This window comes from Corvus moneduloides, chromosome 2 (assembly GCF_009650955.1).
Source record: "Corvus moneduloides isolate bCorMon1 chromosome 2, bCorMon1.pri, whole genome shotgun sequence".
Taxonomy (NCBI): domain Eukaryota; kingdom Metazoa; phylum Chordata; class Aves; order Passeriformes; family Corvidae; genus Corvus; species Corvus moneduloides.
The window spans coordinates 98,756,592-98,774,963 of NC_045477.1; the positions used below are offsets into that span (position 1 = coordinate 98,756,592).

The 18,372-nt window shown below is 40.6% G+C and overlaps 1 protein-coding gene across 9 annotated transcripts in view; it reads right to left on the reverse strand.

Moving 5' to 3' along the window:
- NAXD (NAD(P)HX dehydratase) overlaps positions 1-18,372 on the reverse strand; it is a 52,400-nt gene that overhangs the window by 19,427 nt on the left and 14,601 nt on the right. For all 9 annotated transcript variants that reach the window (XR_004238433.1, XR_004238432.1, XM_032100556.1 and 6 more), the window contains one exon: positions 10,040-10,148. Coding sequence is in view for 7 of the 9 variants with exons in the window: in XM_032100556.1 (XP_031956447.1) it covers positions 10,040-10,148 (109 nt within the window). In the remaining 2 variants the exon portion in view is untranslated. The remainder of the gene's footprint in view (positions 1-10,039; positions 10,149-18,372) is intronic.

The window sequence follows — 18,372 nt, forward strand, 5'->3', positions numbered from 1 at the left end:
TGCTCCATGGGACAAACTCTCTCACGGTTATTACCATTTGTTAGCAGCACCAAATACTTGACCTTTAGGAATGCCCAAAATAGTATTTCAGTGATTGCAGTTTTTCGTGGTGGCAGTTGAGGTAAAGAAAGCCAGAGAGGGTAAAATTAACCTGAATCTACTCCTACTCTACTCCTGAAATACACAATTTCCTGAAAAAACTTTTTTTTTTTTGACTGATTATTCAGGATTTCTACGCAAGCAACCTACTCAGTAAGAACTGAAAATGAAGTTGTGTCATAGTAGAAACCATTGGTCTATCTGAGGAAAGGTAACCCTTTACTGTAATTACAAAAATTTACAAAGTAAGGATGAAAAATGTATGTGGGTTTTTTTTTATTATCACGGAAACTATTCCCTTAGATGCAAGGCATTCATTGTAGTAGAAATCTGTTTTCTGTCCCAACTTTCACATGGGAATTTTAAAACAGATTCCCAAACCCAAATTCCAATCTTTAGAAGAAACCCAAAAGACAAAAACAAAACACAAAAAAAACAAAACCACCAAAACAAAACTGAAACACACCAACCACCACACTTCCCCCAAAAAAACCTGACAACACAAAACCCCGAACACACTGACACCTGTACAACACACACACAAAAGCAAAATTATTCAGGCCATAAAGGACTGTGGGAGGGAGAAGCCTGAAGGAACAAATGGACAGGATACTGCTGAAAGAGGGCACAGTAATGCAAAAAAGCATGGTACGATTTAACCATTTGATAGCCTGCAGCTGTGCTGTGAAACACAAGATTCACCTGCACTGTACTAACATGGACATCCAGGACTCCTACACTCTTCCACAAGTATTATGGAAAAGGGAATGGGGATGAGATGAGCCACTGGTTGTAAGAAGCAGCCACGTGGGGAATAGTGGGGAACACGAGAGGGAGGAATAAATTCCCATGGAGCTCCTAAGTACAACCAAAGGATCCCTCATCAGCCATGGAAGTCTTCACAGAGCAGCCACGCTGAGGCACCAGGGGCAGAGAACAGGTGCTACTCTCACAGCGAGTACCCACAGCCTCTTGGAAAGAAACTCTGCAGTCTGGACTTCTCCACCCAAGTCCAACAAGCCTGTAGTAACACCCATCCTATTTATGCTGCCCACATGCAACAGCCTAAAAGCTGGTTCTCCACAGATCCATGGAAAAGACAATTATGTAGATTCGCCCACACCTAAGTTAGATATACTTTTCAGCTTTTTAAATTAGATGTGGATTAGCAGCAGAATGCCTGCTGTGACTTTTAATATACTAGCAGTTTTATCACTACTTAGGTTTTTCTTGATGAGCTGGTTCAGCTACACAAAACTTTGGCATTTGGTGTTTGCAATGGGAAGAATCAGGAAATCGGAGCCAGTCATTTTAATATACGATTGAATTTTAATGAAATGTATAGAAAACTGGAATAGCAGAATATATAAAGCAACATCTATCCCACAACAGTAATTAATTTTCACATTGTCATTTTTTTACCTAGCAAAGGAAAGACTGCTTTACTTGATATCAGCAACAAACACTGCATTTCCTCAGTCCCTTCAGCAGTCATGTCTTGACCCACTCCTGGAAAAATTCCTACTCATGTTCTCAAAAAGAAATTCAAGCCTTAACATGCCATAATAATGGACAATGCTGACCACAATGACATCCAAACACTTTAGGAAGCAGTATTACCTTGCCTTCAGCCCACTGAAAGTGCAGTCCACTGCAACCTGCAAATGCCAAGTATGTAATTACACACTCTGGTTTGGTAAAGACATGCAAACGTGCAGAACATCGCATTGGGAGTGGCAGCCCTTTTTACAAAGAACCCTCTCCTGAAAGCTAGAAACAGAAACTGCTGTTGAAATGCCACCTATAATTGCTTATATTTTCTGCATGGATGCTGCTCTCATCCAGCAATCCTGAATCCATGGTTTTGTCTGAAACAAGAGAGATAAAAGGAAAAAATAGCCAAAATTTTCCTGTACATGCTGCAGCTTAAAGCATTTCCACACACCCTCCTCCCCAAGGTGACCTGGAGGAACAAATAAGTTCCACCCCAACACGCTGCAAATTGATTCCTACAATAGGCACTGAAAGCCCTAGGAAGCATTTCTGCCTTGCTTGCTTCAAGTCTGGATAAATGCAGAGTTAGCAGGGACTCAGCTGCAATAGAGGTCAGGATGCAGCTCTCTGGCGGAGATGCCTGGAAAATGGGCTTGGCAGGCAGGAGTTTGCAATCTTGCACAGCTAGAAGTAGGCAAATATCCCAGGCACAGGCTGTGCTCAAGGCTACAGTCTTAGCTGGCAAGGGGGAAAAGTTGCCCTTAATATATTCTATTTGATGCAAGAAGTTTGAAAAAAATTAAGAATGGAGTTCTACTGTTTGCGATTCTTCCCATTACAGCCATATTTTCAGTAACTGGTTTTAGGCTTTTTATTGACTCACTGGTGAAAAAGAGCAGTTATCTCTTAAATGTGCTTTTACTAGTTCCTACAAACTGATCCAAGGACTCATCCTCCTTTCAAAATTCAGCAAAGACAATCAAAATCTCTCTTTGTGGTGAAGATTTATATAAATCACCTTTAACTAGCCTAATTGCCTGATTTTTCCCTTACGTATTTCTGTATGCATACCTATCACTAATTCACTAATCACTCCAGTAAGCCCTCAAACCTCATGCAAGGAATGACCACCACTTGTGAATGAAGAACACATAATAGAGATGACTATCCCTCCTCTGGAGCAAATAGGTTCTTCATCTCATGGTTTATGCTCCATTCAATTTATGTTGGTCTTTTGTCTTTTAACTGTAGTACCACATGCTAGGCCCTGTTTTCCAAAACAGCTTTTCAGGTGCACAGCAAAATATTTCACTTAAGCCAGGCAGAGGGTGTTAAGACTCTAAAGAATACCCCCCTACACCATCAGGCTCATTAAGTGCTTTGGGAGATATTAGAAGCTGTTACAATCAACAAAGCTGAAGACATTGTAGATGGCAGCTAATCAAAACTGTTCTACTCTACATAAAAAAAAAAATGAAAATTATTCATTTGTAGATTCCTTCTTTGAATCCAAATGAGATCATTTGCCTTAAGCATGGAAGAAAACTGCAGCTAACAGTTTCTTAATATCAGCTTCAATCACATGCTAAATTCTTAAAGAAGTGACATAAGCCAAAGTAATGCCTGAATACAATACAATATGAAAAAGCAAAAGCCTCTGAAATACTGTCCTAGTTATGAAAAAACCCAGAGCACTCCTTTTTGCCCATGCTCCCCCAAAATCATGGTCAACCAGAGACCATTTGGGAAGCTACATTTATACATACATTTCAGCCCTGAACACATGGAAATCCACTTTTAATTATTAATCCTGTTTATTGCAATCCAAAGTATAAATATCTAAATCAGAATAAATAAAAGCAGTAATTTTTCTCATGCTCTCATTCACTGAATGTTTGCACTCACAATGCAAACTCTACAAGGTTTCCAGTTTATAGCTGATTATGTTAACTAGATTTGGCTTAAGATATTCATGGTCAGCTGTTGGTTCTTTGTCTTAAATAAACATAAACTTAAAATGAACTTGTCATGCTTAAAATGAACTTAATGAACTGAATTTATCACTGCCAATTTCTTTTTAGGATTTCTATCTGAATGATGCTCAGAAAGAGTTGAAAAGATATCCAATACCAGTGGTTTGCTTACAAATGCTTTGAAGTATCAAAATCGAGTTAAACAACAATATAAGCCTACATGCAGAAAGCAAATAAATATCCCACTTCACTGTGAATGACTTTCATCAAGACCCATTATACATATTAGAAATAAATTCTGTTTGCAAGCTGCATAAACTTGTATTTAAGGTACTGTTAGCAGATATTCAAACACTATTTTTCTAATCAAGACATTTGTGAGGAAGCCACAGAATACTAACAGTTCTTAGCACAAGCAGCAGTAGTTTCTTGGCATAACCAAGAGGGTATCTCTGCCTTGAGCTGGTGTTTCCAAGGTTTATCCGCACCAGTAACATCGCCACAGAGAAAGAACTGCATCCTATCCCAGCAACTGCTTCCCCTTAGGTGAAGACATCTACAAATTCTGACTCTCATCAGGCCTTTTGAAAGCAACAAAGCTTGGCTAGCAAGAGATCAGTTTTTCACTGGATTCTACTTGTGATATGTGCATCAATGCTGGGCGTTGGGTGAAAGCTGACAGCACACATTGTCACAGAGAGGCCACGTACATCCCACTGGGTTTTGCCCTTGCAGTACCCCAAACACAAGACCCAGCTACTAATACAGTCCCTGCCTGGCTCCGTGGGGTCCCGCGTGCCCCCACAGCCGCAGGGGTGGGTTCAGTGTTACAGTCGGCAGCAAAGAGCCGAGAAGGGCATTTGTGTGCGTTCTGCCAGGAGCATTTATTGCTGCTACACCGCTGCAGAGGCAAATACAAACATGATCCCAAAGCTCACAGTTTTATCTGGGGAAAAGGGGGGACTAGGGAACGGGGACCAATGGGGAAGCTCTGGGGGAGCGATAAGGTGTAGAGGCTGACAGCCATGTGGGGGAGCCAAACTGGGATAAATTAACAGAACAGAACAAGCATCCTGGGAGAAGCCTTTCTGGTCACCCTAACACGGTGTGGTTCTTGTGGTACTAGGGACTTGTCTTACTGAGAACTCTCTGTCCCTTGTAATATATGTTCACCGGTCACCACAATTCCTCCTTTCTGTATTAAACAAAAGGGCCTCTCTCAGGGATCCCCCAGAGCTGGGCAGGGACAGTATTAAATGGCGCCCCAAATTGGGCACCACCTATTACTGGGTTCCCTGCCACCTCCGTGGCTCACATGCATGAGCACACAGATGCAGGGCTGGCTCCACCAATATTAAGCCAATGGCAAGGAGTTGAGAAGGGTTCTTGCCTAGAGTTCCACAGAAAGCAGTTTATTGCTACAACTTGTGAAGGGTTCTAGAGGCAAATGACCCCGAGTACATGACAGCTCAGGCTTAAGTACAGGGGTGTGGCTGGCACCAGAAGCCAACTGGGGAATCACAACTGGGGTACATTACCATAACCAAACATGGCATCCTGGGGAGAGGCTTCTTTCCCTCACCATAACCGATACGTCTTTGGCACCAGAGACTGCCTTACCAAGAGCTCTCTCTCTGTCCCTTGTACCACTGGTCAATCGGCCACCACAAGCTACCTGATCCACTCCAAGCTGAGGGCTGAGAAGAGAAAGAGGCATATCCTCGCTGCTACTTCTGTTCCCTATGAACTGCTGAATCCCCGCAGCAAGAACCTCCAAAGGGTATAAACAGGGAGAAAGCAAATGCACGACACACACTAAAGAATGAAGTTTCTGGAAAATAATTCTTCTGCTGATTAGAGTTGCCATGAGCAGTGACTCCAAACAATAATACATTCCGTTGGTTAATATTTGTACATGGTGGTAGGTACCACAGGCAATACTACTAATCTGTCACCTGCAGCATTCACCTGGGATGCTTCTCAGGTGTCTTACACCTGGTACAAAGAGAACTCAGAGGGCTACTTAGGTATCAAGAGGAAAATCCTTTTCAAGGCCCACAGTGACAGACTTAACTCCAATAGACACATATGATAACAACAGGTGGCCCTGTATTCTGCAGTGCTCTTGATCTTGCAAAAAACTAGTGCAGATAGTGTAGTGAAGCACCTGGTCCCATTCCCACAACTTATTAGGGCTGTGAAGTGTTGCCTCAATCCTTAATGCAGGAGGCTTGAGAGGGGGAAAATAATCCAACTAACCAAACACAGACAGGCTGATGCCTCAGTCAAGGAACTGAGAATCCACCAATCTGAAAATCTCAAATGGGTTCTCTCTGGGCACACCCGATGGAGATGATCTGTGACATGGGCCCAAACCTCTCTCACCATGTAGATGTTAACTACAGCCAAGACATTTTAACAGAACCTTAAGATGATGACACAAGGGGTGGAAAATGGGATACTGAAATTTATATCCCAAGAGATAGCAGAGATCTTTAAGGACAAATGACTGGCTGAGGGAAGCATTGCTGGGCAAGGGAGTTGAGGGAAGAAAAACAGCAACATCAATAGGCACAAACAGCAGCTAGGCAGGGCCTCAGCCAAAAGAAAATCCAGGCTGGTACTCCTGACATGTTCTGGAAGCTAAAATAAAGACTGAGAACTGAGCAAGAGGAACAAGCATATCGTTTGAGAACCCAGTTGATTTTTATCGTGTAATCTGAATTACACAGAGTTGTTCTTGCCATTAATCATTACCTCTCCTACAGGAGGAAAGCAAGCATCCTCTGCTGATAACAGCATTCTGACTTCATGGCTGCAAGGCAAGACACAGCAAGTCTGGAAGACCAGAGTGTGGGACTTAGTGCTGGCACTTCAGGGAGAGAGGCAAGGAACCCAGTGACAAGCAAGGAAGATTCCATCATTGAAGACTTCAGTTAAGGAGAGGGCTCTTCATAAGGATGAATGCCTCTCTACCCGATCCCAACAGTAACTGCTATTCCACCAGCAATCCTGTATCAGTCCATTTGACCTCAAACCCAGGAGGAATAGGAGATGGCAAGAGGGTGGAAACTGATGAAGGACTCAGCCTGTAACTGCCTAACTGCTAGGTGGCAGCAGAATGCAGAACATCCTGGAGCATTAGGCAGCACCTCCTGCCCTCCCAGGTGGCTATGCAAGGAATACTGTATTTTTAACCAAGTCCTCTTGGGAGCTGCACTCACCACTCTGCAGCAGAGGAACCTGGTTCTCACACCTAAGAAAACAGCTCTTGATGGTACAAGCAGAAATTTCCCTACTTCCAAGCTTCTCCTACAAGGAAAATCAGCTCAGAGTAAAGCCAGAAGTACAAATATACATACAACAGCTGATGAAGTAAATTTGATTGGTAGATATGATAGGAACATAACACTGCTGCTGTGTGAAAAAAATATCCAAAAAAGAATATTCAACAGCTCTAGAAATATTCTGCTTCTACACAGAGCACAGTCATAGGGATCTTAGCCTTGCTTCCACATGGCAGCTCAACTCTTTCTCAACAGGCTAAACCACCAGCAGCAACACTCCAACTGAGCTGAACTCGGTGACATAACATACTGGTATCTCTGGCCAGAATCAATCATGGACACTGAAAGGAAAAAACAGATGGCCTGATGTTCCCTACAGGAAAGTTGACATTGTGGCCAACTTTCACATCAGATGCGGTAACAGTATTTCAAAAGTCTGAAGTAGTATGGGCAGCAGAAATGCTTCAATCTGCACACTCCAGAGCTGAGAAACAGCGCAGAAATGTGTTTTTGCTCCTTTCTCTTGAAGAGAAGCAGGTCGTACTGCTTATTTGCTTCGGATTTGGAGGGTCTAATCAGGCTGAGACTTGAATTGCCACATCTGCAAGGGATCCTGGTGTACAGCTATCAGGACACAACAAATGCTTCCTTTAGGAGAATTTTCTGAGGCTGCAGTTCCTGGTCCTACAAACCCATGGCTAAAAAGCTCTGACAGAGCATCAGCTCCAAGCAACTGAGTAACAGCATGTGAGGGTTCTGGCACAGACCCACACAAGTGGCACATAAAAGAAGGATGTAACTTGCAGAGTGGCTTCTTGTAACAGGACTTGTAAATGGAATTACAGCCAAACCTACAAAATCACACGAAGCCAGTAAATATGCATTCAAAGACTATCAAGGTGATCAAGCAAAAAAAAAAAAAACCAAATCAAAGGAAAACGATCACAAGGTGGGTTTTTTTTATCAGACTGTTGAAAGGAGTTCAAGTGCCACAGTGAACAGTGCAGGCATCAAGAATGAGGGAGGCAGGTGACACACTAAAGATGCTGAGGAAGCAAAGCATTCTTTGATCTGGAGATGATGCACCATCTGGTCAACAAGTACTCAGGCTATTCCACAACACTGTCTCTTGGCCATACACCAGAAATTGAAGGTTACTGCACTAGTAATTAATTTCTTAATTTCTCAATGCTCAAAAGAAGAAGCAGCCCAAACAGGACTGTTCGGAGAAGCACATTAATTGGCAATGTGCTGGCACAATACTGACAAGAACTGACATACAAACAGCATCAGAGAGATTCCAGAACAGTATGCCTCAGCACCTAAATGGGGCAGGAGGAAGCAGAGGGGAAGCTGTATCTCACCATCACCACCACTCTGATACAAAATACTGACCAGAAAGCAGACACTCACCTACCTCCCAGCCCTGTGTTCATATGACGTATGCCACAGTTAGCTTAAAGGGAAACCAGAAAACTTTATACTAAGCCAGCCTCCTATAAAAGTTTAAAATAGGTTTTTTTTCTTGACACTTAAAATTCACTGCTGAAGCAAGAGGGAGACTCAGCTTTCCCTCAGCACAGAAAAGCACCAGTCTTCCTCAGACAGGCAGCCAGGGTTCACTTGTCCCCAATGGCATGTTAAAAGCCTCAGCACTGGCTAACTAATGAACACTTACACAACTACAGTGGAGACAAAGAACTTGAGCTTTAATGTGACTTGAAATTAATAACGCCAGATCCACAGCTCATATGAATGTGCCCTGAGATTTTAGCATGAAGTAACTTCCAAATGCCTTGTCTTTATTGGCAGGGTTTGTTTCTCTAAGCTGGCTTACACAGGACAGCCAGACTGAAGTAAAAGTATGCTTGTAATTCACTAAGAAAGCAATACTAATTTTAGCAATGAGGAAAAAAATACAATCAAGAAATCTTCCAGATACTTCTGTAGTACAGATAAGCACATAAACCCTGGATGGAATTCTGACATAAAAGAAGTTTATCTTAGATATTCTAAATGAATTCTTGTTTTCTTTTGTTTAAAGTTATTTTCCTTTAGGAAGAAATCCCATCAAACCTATTTTTTTTAAGCCAAGAAAAAAAAAAACTGTCCCAAATATTTTTTTCTGTAAAAAAAAAAATTCTGAAAAAGTGTTTCCAAAAAATAATAAAATCTGCTAAAATTTTTCACTCAGAATTTGATTTCTTCATCAGCTGTAATAAATTTCTTTTTTTCTTTGTTTTCTTATCTTTATTAGTTTTGCACCTCTGTATCATAATATATACATTTTCCTTCCAAAAAGAATTAAAGAAGCAAGAAACTCCAACAGCAACTTTCTCTAAAAAAATCCCAGCAAAACCACCATTCGCAGTTCTCAAGGTATTCTAAACACTTGGATAGTGTGGTCTCTCCAGTCTCTTGCCTGCTCTGTTTCGTGATTTCACTGTGTAACTGTCAACATTTCTGTAAATTATATTCTACTTGTTAGTGCCACTGATTAATTCAGTAATACTGCTCAGGAAAAAAAAAAAACTGAATTGCACAAAATTAGATTGACATTAGACTGAAAGGTACACTTCAAACATGCAAAGATGTGTTGACAGTAATACAAAACATCACCTGGAAGATGGTCTAAGTACATATTATTTAAAGTAAAAAACAATCTAATCTCCTGTTTCAGCTCTCCACTAAGGCTTGACAGAAAATAGGATTCTCTCTTTATCCAAAGTAGAAGTCTGCAACATTTTATAATTAGGAGTATTATTTCTTACTGCAAGGGGATACAGTCCCTGTTCTTTGGTGCATCTGATATGAGCTGTGAAACATGGTTCTGAAAATTAGGAACTCAAATCCGTATTTATGTACTTATCGTACTGGTGCTTTGCACCTAACAAAACACAGAGCCTTTTATCCAGATATGCCAACATCTGTTTCTTAATTAGTGACTTTCACAAGCTAAACAAAAGCAAATCAGAACAACCATACAGGTGCCCAAAATTCAGACTGAAGCTTACAGTTTAACAATGAAAACCGTGGATAGAAACTGTAATTTTCAGTCAACAATATTTTATTAAACTTGATATTTAGCAACTGTATGAAGAACATTTGTGTTATGATGAAAAATGGAGGAATGGTTAATAAAATTCAACATGAAGACACAGGATAAAATATCAGTATGCACATTACCTTAGCATTCTCAAGTAGAACTTCATCTCTACCTAAGCCAGGTCCTATGACAACCGAGTGCAGCCGTGGTAACCACTTTTCCACCTCATGGACAGCATTGGGACTATCACTGCATGGAAATGTGGAAAAAAAAACCAGCAAGTTTAAAAAGGCTTCATTTTAGTATTCTCAAAAACTGAGTTCAAGATGCAAGATAGAAAGAGAGATTTCCTGTCTTCAGTACCAGGCAATTTTATCCTCCAAACTACCAAGAATCTGTGACCCAGGAAATATAGAATGGTTGTCCAAATAGCTAAAATGAAAAACTTCTCTCAATTCATTCTTTAGGGGATACCACATAAAAATGAGGAGGTAATTGCAAGTATCCACTATGGTTGTTACAAAATAAAAAAAAAAAAAAATCCAAGCAGGAAACCAACAATTTTTAGAGTCTGTCACAATTCCCTATTTAATGCTTCCTTGCAGAGGTTATACCGTGGAGACAGATCCACCATCTCACAGGTCTATATTGCGGCTTGCTGGAAATGATGCAATTGTTTATTACCCCACATGGCAGAATGATAAATCTACTCATATGCTTTTTTGTCAGTTGCTTCATAAGCATTTTTTCCAACTGAATTACAGCCAAATTGTCCCCTTTCCCCAAAAGGCAACAGGAGAAACAAGCTATTCAGTACGGGCATTATCTGCTTGTAAAGCTTAAAATTTCTATAGCATTTTGGTTTATGACTACATTAGAAAAATGATGAGAAAATTCACTGCCAAATATAGCTGCCACAATACAGCATTCAGCCACTGACCAGAGCTGTTTATTTTGTTCTGATCAGTTTTGTTGTGTAAATAGGTCAGAATATTTTGAAAGCACTGCCCAGCATTTCCAGTTAATCCTTAGTGACAGTATGGAGGGAAAATTTAGCCTCCCTCCTTCCCCACCTCTGGCATTGGTGACAACAATAAATGAACATTTTAACTGAAGCACAGGGGAATAAAGCTCCCTGTAGGCAGAGCAAGGGGGTACTGCTTCACAGTATTGCTCAGAATATTGTAAGCTTGCAGTGCTTCAACAAAGCTGTATTATTACAGATGAAAGTCACTGCATGTTTTTCATAACCAACAGCTGTCCTGATGGGACACACCACTTGGAAACCAGTGTTTAGGTTGTGTCTGGCAGAATCAGCAAATTCCACAATGATTTCTGCAAGTGCCAGGAGGCCAAAGCTTTTGCAGCTGCAGGGAGCGAGGCATCCCGCTCAAGGGCGCAGGGATGCGGTGCCTGGCTGCAGCCCCGCAGCCCCTCTGCTGACAGCAGCTGCCTCAGAAAGCCCAGAGGTGCCCTGTGCTGACACCACACAACAGCTCTGTCAGAACAAGGCTGCTGGGTGGGAGCAACGACCTGCTGCAAGGGCAAGGGAGACACTGAACCACGGCAGGACATCGCTGTCCCCAGAGCAGTTCCTGTTTTAGCAAGCTGGATTTCCATTTGAACGCTGCAGCTCCCTCCTTTCTCCTCTACCTTTCATGGAAACCACAGTAGCTTGAGAACTATTAAACAGCTCACTTTTCTTTTTATTTTTTTTTGTACCATCACCTATCAGTTTATGATGTATACAGAGGCTGGAAATAAAAATGATTCAAGAAATACCTAAAGAACTATTAAAAAAAAAAAGACAGGTCTTTAATATATGGTAGGTTAAATATGTGAAAAACTGCCTGTAAACCAAACTCTCATGAAACATCACCATTTCTGAATGCAGACCACTTTTCTTTGTTCACATACTGAACTTATTTTATCTTCGAAGAGCAATATATATCTCAAAAAATATATGTTTGTCAAATAAATGTACCTATATACCATGCAGTTGTAAGAATACTGCTATATATATATAAGGACGTCTGGATTCAACATACCTTTGGATAGTAGAAGCCAAATACATAAAAAAAATCTTCATTAAATATAAGCTAAGAACAGAGCCATAGGTAGTACCATAAATGCTCTGCTCTTCTACAAACATCTCATGCAAATAATCTAATGATAAAAAGTTTGTCAATCTATTTATGTTCAGGATTGAAATAAGATAATTTTGTCTAAAACTCAATTGATAATGTGCACTTTTCAAAACAAAGCCATCTCTTGGGAAATAAACAGTCCAATATTAAGCCACTCCCGCACACTTTGCCTCTGGTAATAATAAAAACCTACTGTGGAGCTTTTAATCTTCAAAGCATTTTACAAACATTATGTTCAACTCCACTGCAACTTCACATCAAGAAGCAATCCAAGATGTGAAGGGTCAAGAGATTAAAAATAGTGCTAATGACTACTGCATCGCAAAATCAGCTATAAAAACATGTTGTAAAGTAACTGATGGATTTTGAATCTTCATAAAGAAAGCAGAAAAATACTGCCTCATGGAAGCATCATGCCAGCTTCACCTCAAGACACCGGATGTTCACAATAGCTGTGGCTATGCAGCTACAGACACTGTACCAATATCCTGTATCTACAGCTGCTCTGAAAGTGGAAGGGCTGTTGTGTTACCTCACAGTTTATGTCCACACACGCACATCAAACCAGTGGCATTTTAAAGCTGATAGGGTACAAATGATCAACAAGCATTTTTCTTTAGGGAGGGATAAACCTTGAATGTTCCTGACCACAGGATTTAGCACAAAGGCAGAAATTCCTCTAGCTCTTAACAGCTACAGTCTATGCGTGATTTTAAACACACTCAGAAAAGCCCTCTGAGGTCAGATGGCCTCTGCACTCTCAGACTTCAGAGCAGACAAAGCTCAACCTGCCTGTCAGGCACAGTTCCTGGACTACGGCAATTCCTCATCAGTGGAAAAAGTGGTTGGAAAAGGCTAGTTGGCATGGGCCAAAATCGTTCCTAAGGATCATCTGGATAATTTGCTGGTACAGATAATTGTGCCTGGGTACTGAGGAACAAATATTTCTTGGCAGTATTTGGTTTATCATTACAGAAAAAGTCAATGCATATTCTTGTTTGCCTGTGGATCAAAACCAGACAGAAGTGTCTTTGGAAAAAACTACCTTGGAGGCACCAGCACAGAATACCATGGCAGGTGCTCAGCTGCTCATGGTGTACTACGCTCACATAAAGAACATAGTGAACCTCCTTTGTCACTTCATGCCAATTTCCCAGCCTGGTTACTAACCTGATCTCAAACCTCTCCTTTTAATTATCACCTCCATTGTGCAAGACATAGAAACAACAACTGAAATTAGCGCTGTATTTAAAAAAACCCAACCCCTTTTTAGAAAGGTATGAGGTATGAAGAAGATGTCCCCTTGATCAAAAGAGATGTAATCTTCAAGCTTTGACAGAAATTAATCAAGTAAGCAAGAATCACTATAGCCTTTAGAGGAGCAGAGCTATATCATATCCAACTTTATTTCTTTCCAAAAGAGACATCACAAATGCAATACCCCCATTCTAAAGCACAAAGCTAGTAATAATATAAAGAGGAGTAAGAAAATCTCTTAAGGCCAGGAGAAAACAGCATTTCAGTTTCTGAGAAGAGGGTAAAAACCTTTGAAAGAGACCTCAATTAAATAAAAATCTGGGGTTTTCCAAAATAAAGCAAGGTTTTTTTGGAAAGTGATAGGGCAAGAGTTAGGGTACTAGTCTGGCTTTCCCATAATATAAAAATACAAACTCTGCACCACGGACATACACAATAGGAGTAACTGGGAACCTGAATCCTAGCAGCAACACCTGCAAACATGGAGAGTGAAATACAGTACCATTTTGCAGATGTGTGCAAAAAAAGATCCTAGTGACAAACCACATCAGGGAATAAATGGGGAATGAGCAGATACTGAACAGCTACTTCCAGCTAATCACTACATGTTATGTGACATGTTATCAGATGCCATTCTGATGAAAATCTAGATTATGACAGCTCACTGCTGCTCAATCAAGCAACTAAGCAACACCCTTCCAAACTCCCAAAAGCTTCCTCAAAATCTTAGGTTGTCTGCAAAGCAAACAATGAAGTTCCGACTGCACATAGAAGAGAACTATCACAGGGTGAACACGTAACTAACTACAGGACACCAGGATAACTAGTAAGAAAAATTGAAGGAGCTTCTGTAACTTGTGTCAGATCTGTGAAGTTGTATAGGTAAGAACAAGTCTAAAGCTAATGTCAACAATCATTGAATCAACTTCACACATTGTCCATTAGCCACATCTAAACAAACAAGCATGCAGACAGAGAGGGTTACACAGAGGCACACAAAGGCAAAGGACCCCAGAGATGGGGTCTGATCAGCTTTCCTTGGCTGTTAGTGAGAGGTAAGGGGAGGCTGAGAGACTGACGATCTCTTGGGAAGGCAGACACAACACCTTTATCATTTGCTGTCCCTGAAACTGCTGCATAGACAGGACCAAGGTATGGTGTTCAGTATCTTGCATGCTTATCTTTTTGCTCTTTTCTCCCAGAATGTATTGAGATAAGTACTTCCTATGGCAAAATAGACAAGATTCTTCAAACTAAACATCACTGAGTCTCTAAAATGGTGAGGACAAATTTTCTTTGTAAATTATTAGTGGCTTAAGACAACTTTTGCCACATTAACCTCATAAAGTTCAATGCGTGCAAGGTGCTGCACCTGGATCAGGCCAATCCTCGATATGAGTACCGACCCAGAAAAGTGATTGGAGGTGAACAGCTAATACAGACCTAATATAGAAAGAAGAACTAAGTTAAGTTTTTTGCTCTTCAGAACTCTTCTGTATTTCACTATCACACAATAAAAATTGTCCTAAAACACAGTTCTGTAGATCTTCATCTTAGGGAAAGCTTGATGTAATAACCTTTCCAAAAACAAACAAGCAAGCAAACAAACAAAAACCCCTAACATAAAAAAAACCAAACAAAATACCCCAGCAAACATCTGAAAAAAAGAAGGTGGCTACTGCTCTAATACCACCCACAGTTTGTAAGCATCTTCTAGAGCTGTTTGTTACAGATACCTGACAGGTGCCATCTGCTTGAAAGTCTGCTCTAGATTGGTCAGTGCCCAGAGTGGGGGGACACTTGACAGCTAGGACCTAAAACACCACTCCTATCCCCAACTCTCCAAAGAAATAAAATTTTGTTCTATGCTGCATTTTATTCAAAGACTGGCTTTTACCAAATGATGAAAAGCCACCAAGCAATAGCTTTAAATTATCACAGAAAGCTCTAAACACAGCAGCTTTCCTCATTCAGGATGACTGACAGTTTCTGTCATTGCTTTCTAGAGGAGGGAAAGGAACAAGTGATAAGGTGCAGCCCTGTCAAATTTTACATGGAAACAAGAAAATGTGAAGCAAAGTCAGCAAGGGTATAACCAGGAGCTACAAAAATAGTAGATAAGCATGAATGACAGCACAAACAGGAGGCAGGACTGCAGCTCTTCATATGGGTTTTAGGCAGAGCTGGTACCACCTTAGTAATCAGAGATGTGGTTTGGACATCAGAAAATGCCAATCAGTGGAACCTCCTGCTAGACAAGAATTGGGACAAAAGCAAGACTGCTGTCACCCAATCGACTATATGGCTCCTCGTTGGAGAGTACATTATTCAAATTCTGCTCGTTATCTGTACACACTTGGTATGACTGAGGCAACTCCAAATGCATTAAAATATACCACTGCACAGGTCTGCTTATGCAAACTCAGACAAAGTCACACTAAGGGGGCAGTTCCATAGCAAACCTACAGACTTATCTTCAAAGACAGGAAGGAGTTTCTGATCTGAGGATGAAAGACTTTCAGTTTTGTTTGTCCAAATACTGCAGGTAATTATAATTAATGTGAATCAAATGTTAGCTCTGCTGACACTTGGAACCTGTCATGTAATACATCACATCAAAAGAGCCAAAGATGTAGCTCTAGAACTGAAGTAGTTATCTCAGAAGCTAATTGTTACCAATTGTGGTAAACCTTGGGTGAGGTATTTATTGGAAAGTAGGAAAACAGGATAGGGAGTGAAATTACTCCTGGAAAGAATGGGTCAAAGGAATGAAAAGCAAACCCAAACAATGCAAAAAAAAAAAAAAAAAATTGAGCATAAAATTAAACTAATTATCTATTCCAAGACTGGCTGTATTTGTCAATGTTTAAATCATCTTTCTCATAAATAAATGACAAATTTCCAGAAGCCCAAGGGCTTCAGGCAGTCTCCTTCAGTCCCATGAACAGAACTGGAAATAATAGCTTATTCTAGAGAAGCTCATTGAGCCCATTATCAACTTGTGTGTCTCTCACCAAGCACCTCAATCACTTAGAGCAAATCACAGAGACAATATGCTGGCATGGAGCTGTCTGGATGCAATTAGAGAACAAAAAGAGATATATTTATTAAAGTAGGATTAGCATATTAAAATGCCCTCCCAAAATATTCAGAAGAAAAAAGGGTCAGTTTCACCTACCAGGCTGTTTAAATCTTTGAATGTGTACAATCTGTAAACACTGGATAGACAATATGTATTTTCCAGCTACATTAAATAACAGGGAAGAAAACTAAAGAAAAACAAAGACCTTAATGAGAGAGGGATTGAATTCTATTCAAACCAAGTCTTCATTTCCAGACATTGAGTAAGTTAATCTAGACACTAGAATTGAATCTGGTAGGCTTCTTCTGAGTATTAGCAGCAGCAGGAACAGCAACCCGTTATCCAGGAGAGGCAGGGGTGTCACAAGTTCATCAGAAGGGACTGCTCTTAACGTGCAGATACCAGAGTCTTTACTTGCTCCATATTCTACCTTCAAGGCAGTAAAAGTGCGAATGACCTATCGAGGTAAACATTTAGAAAAAAATGCATATTGGCCATATCATTGTTTTGGGGTTTTTTCATAAGGACAATGACGGAAAGTGTTTTCCATAGCTGCTGCTTGGACACTAAGACTCTCACTTAGGTATCAGATGTTCTGCTTCACTAGGAATTGGGTGGTCACACACTACAGGCATTGGAACTCACAACAGCCTCTTTAATAATGAGCCAAAATGCACTAAACAAATGGGATCACCTCTCTTAAGCAGAGCAGAGCCTCCTGCATTCTGTGAGAGAACCCCAAAGGAGAAGAAGCTGTTGCCTGACTTTTTTCTGAGACCTCTCACACAGACATGACAACAGCACTGAAGGTCAACCTTATCTAGCCTTGTAAAGATAGCACAGCTACCAACACAATCATTTTATGACTGGCATTTAGATATATATATATAAATACTTAAAGCTGTTGTAGTCTGTTTTGATCTCAACCACATTAACAACGTGTATTATGACAATCCTCCCCAAAAGCGTAATGATAACCAAATGTCTTGACCTCCTATTTTCAGAGTTCATGGAAGTGGTCTTGACCCCATTATACTTCCTGCGAATTGACTTGATAAATAGAACCTGTCAAATATTTTTCAAATGGACTGCAATCAATTGAACCTGTGACTTTCAAAGCAACAGAATCAAGACGACAATGTAATTTCCCTCAGAAAGGAACACATTTAAAATGTCCCTAGAAAAAATAATGCTCTTTTTTTTAATGTTAAAACCAGTAAATAAAGTGACAAGCTTGTATCACATCCATAGCCCTCACAGTCAGCTCTTAAGGCACAGGTGATAGTTGAATTAATATCCAGAAGACTAGAGTACTTCCAATCAGCTGTGGATACATGAGAAGACAGGACAGGTCTCTCAGCCTGTCTGCTTTGCTTGTTGTCATCTGGGGAGAAAAAAAAGAAAAAGGGGATCCTCAAACCTTCAAAAACAAACCCCAGAGACGCCTGCCTTCCGTCAAACGCAAGAAAGATTGAGTATCAAAGAAATTTGATCCTGGTTTCAAATCACAGCAGTATGGCAAACATTCAGAAAGATAAATTTGGCCAGATCTAACTGGAGTATATCTCTTTCTGACACATCAGAAAGCAGCAAGGACAGCAGCCCTCCCTGCAGCAATGCTAAAAATCTTTGGCTACTTCTCACATTTGCAGGAGTTGACAAAACCTCCTCTGGAATCACACTGGACCTCTGCAACAACCACAAGGAAAGGGACTATAGTACAGGGTGAATACACCTCCTAGCTTTTATTCCCTCTGAAACACACAGCAAAGCAGCAGCAGCTTTTTGCCAAGAAAGCCAGATACAGAAAACAAGTCCATAAGCAAGTTTTGGCCATGGCATTGCATGACAGAACAAGAAAGAGTTTAAATATATAAATTCTCTGAGTCAGCACATACAAACTGACCTTTCTCTCTCCCTAAGTACTTAAGAAAAACCCCAAACTTTCTCATGCAATACCTAGCTAGGCTGATGTCTAAATAAAGCT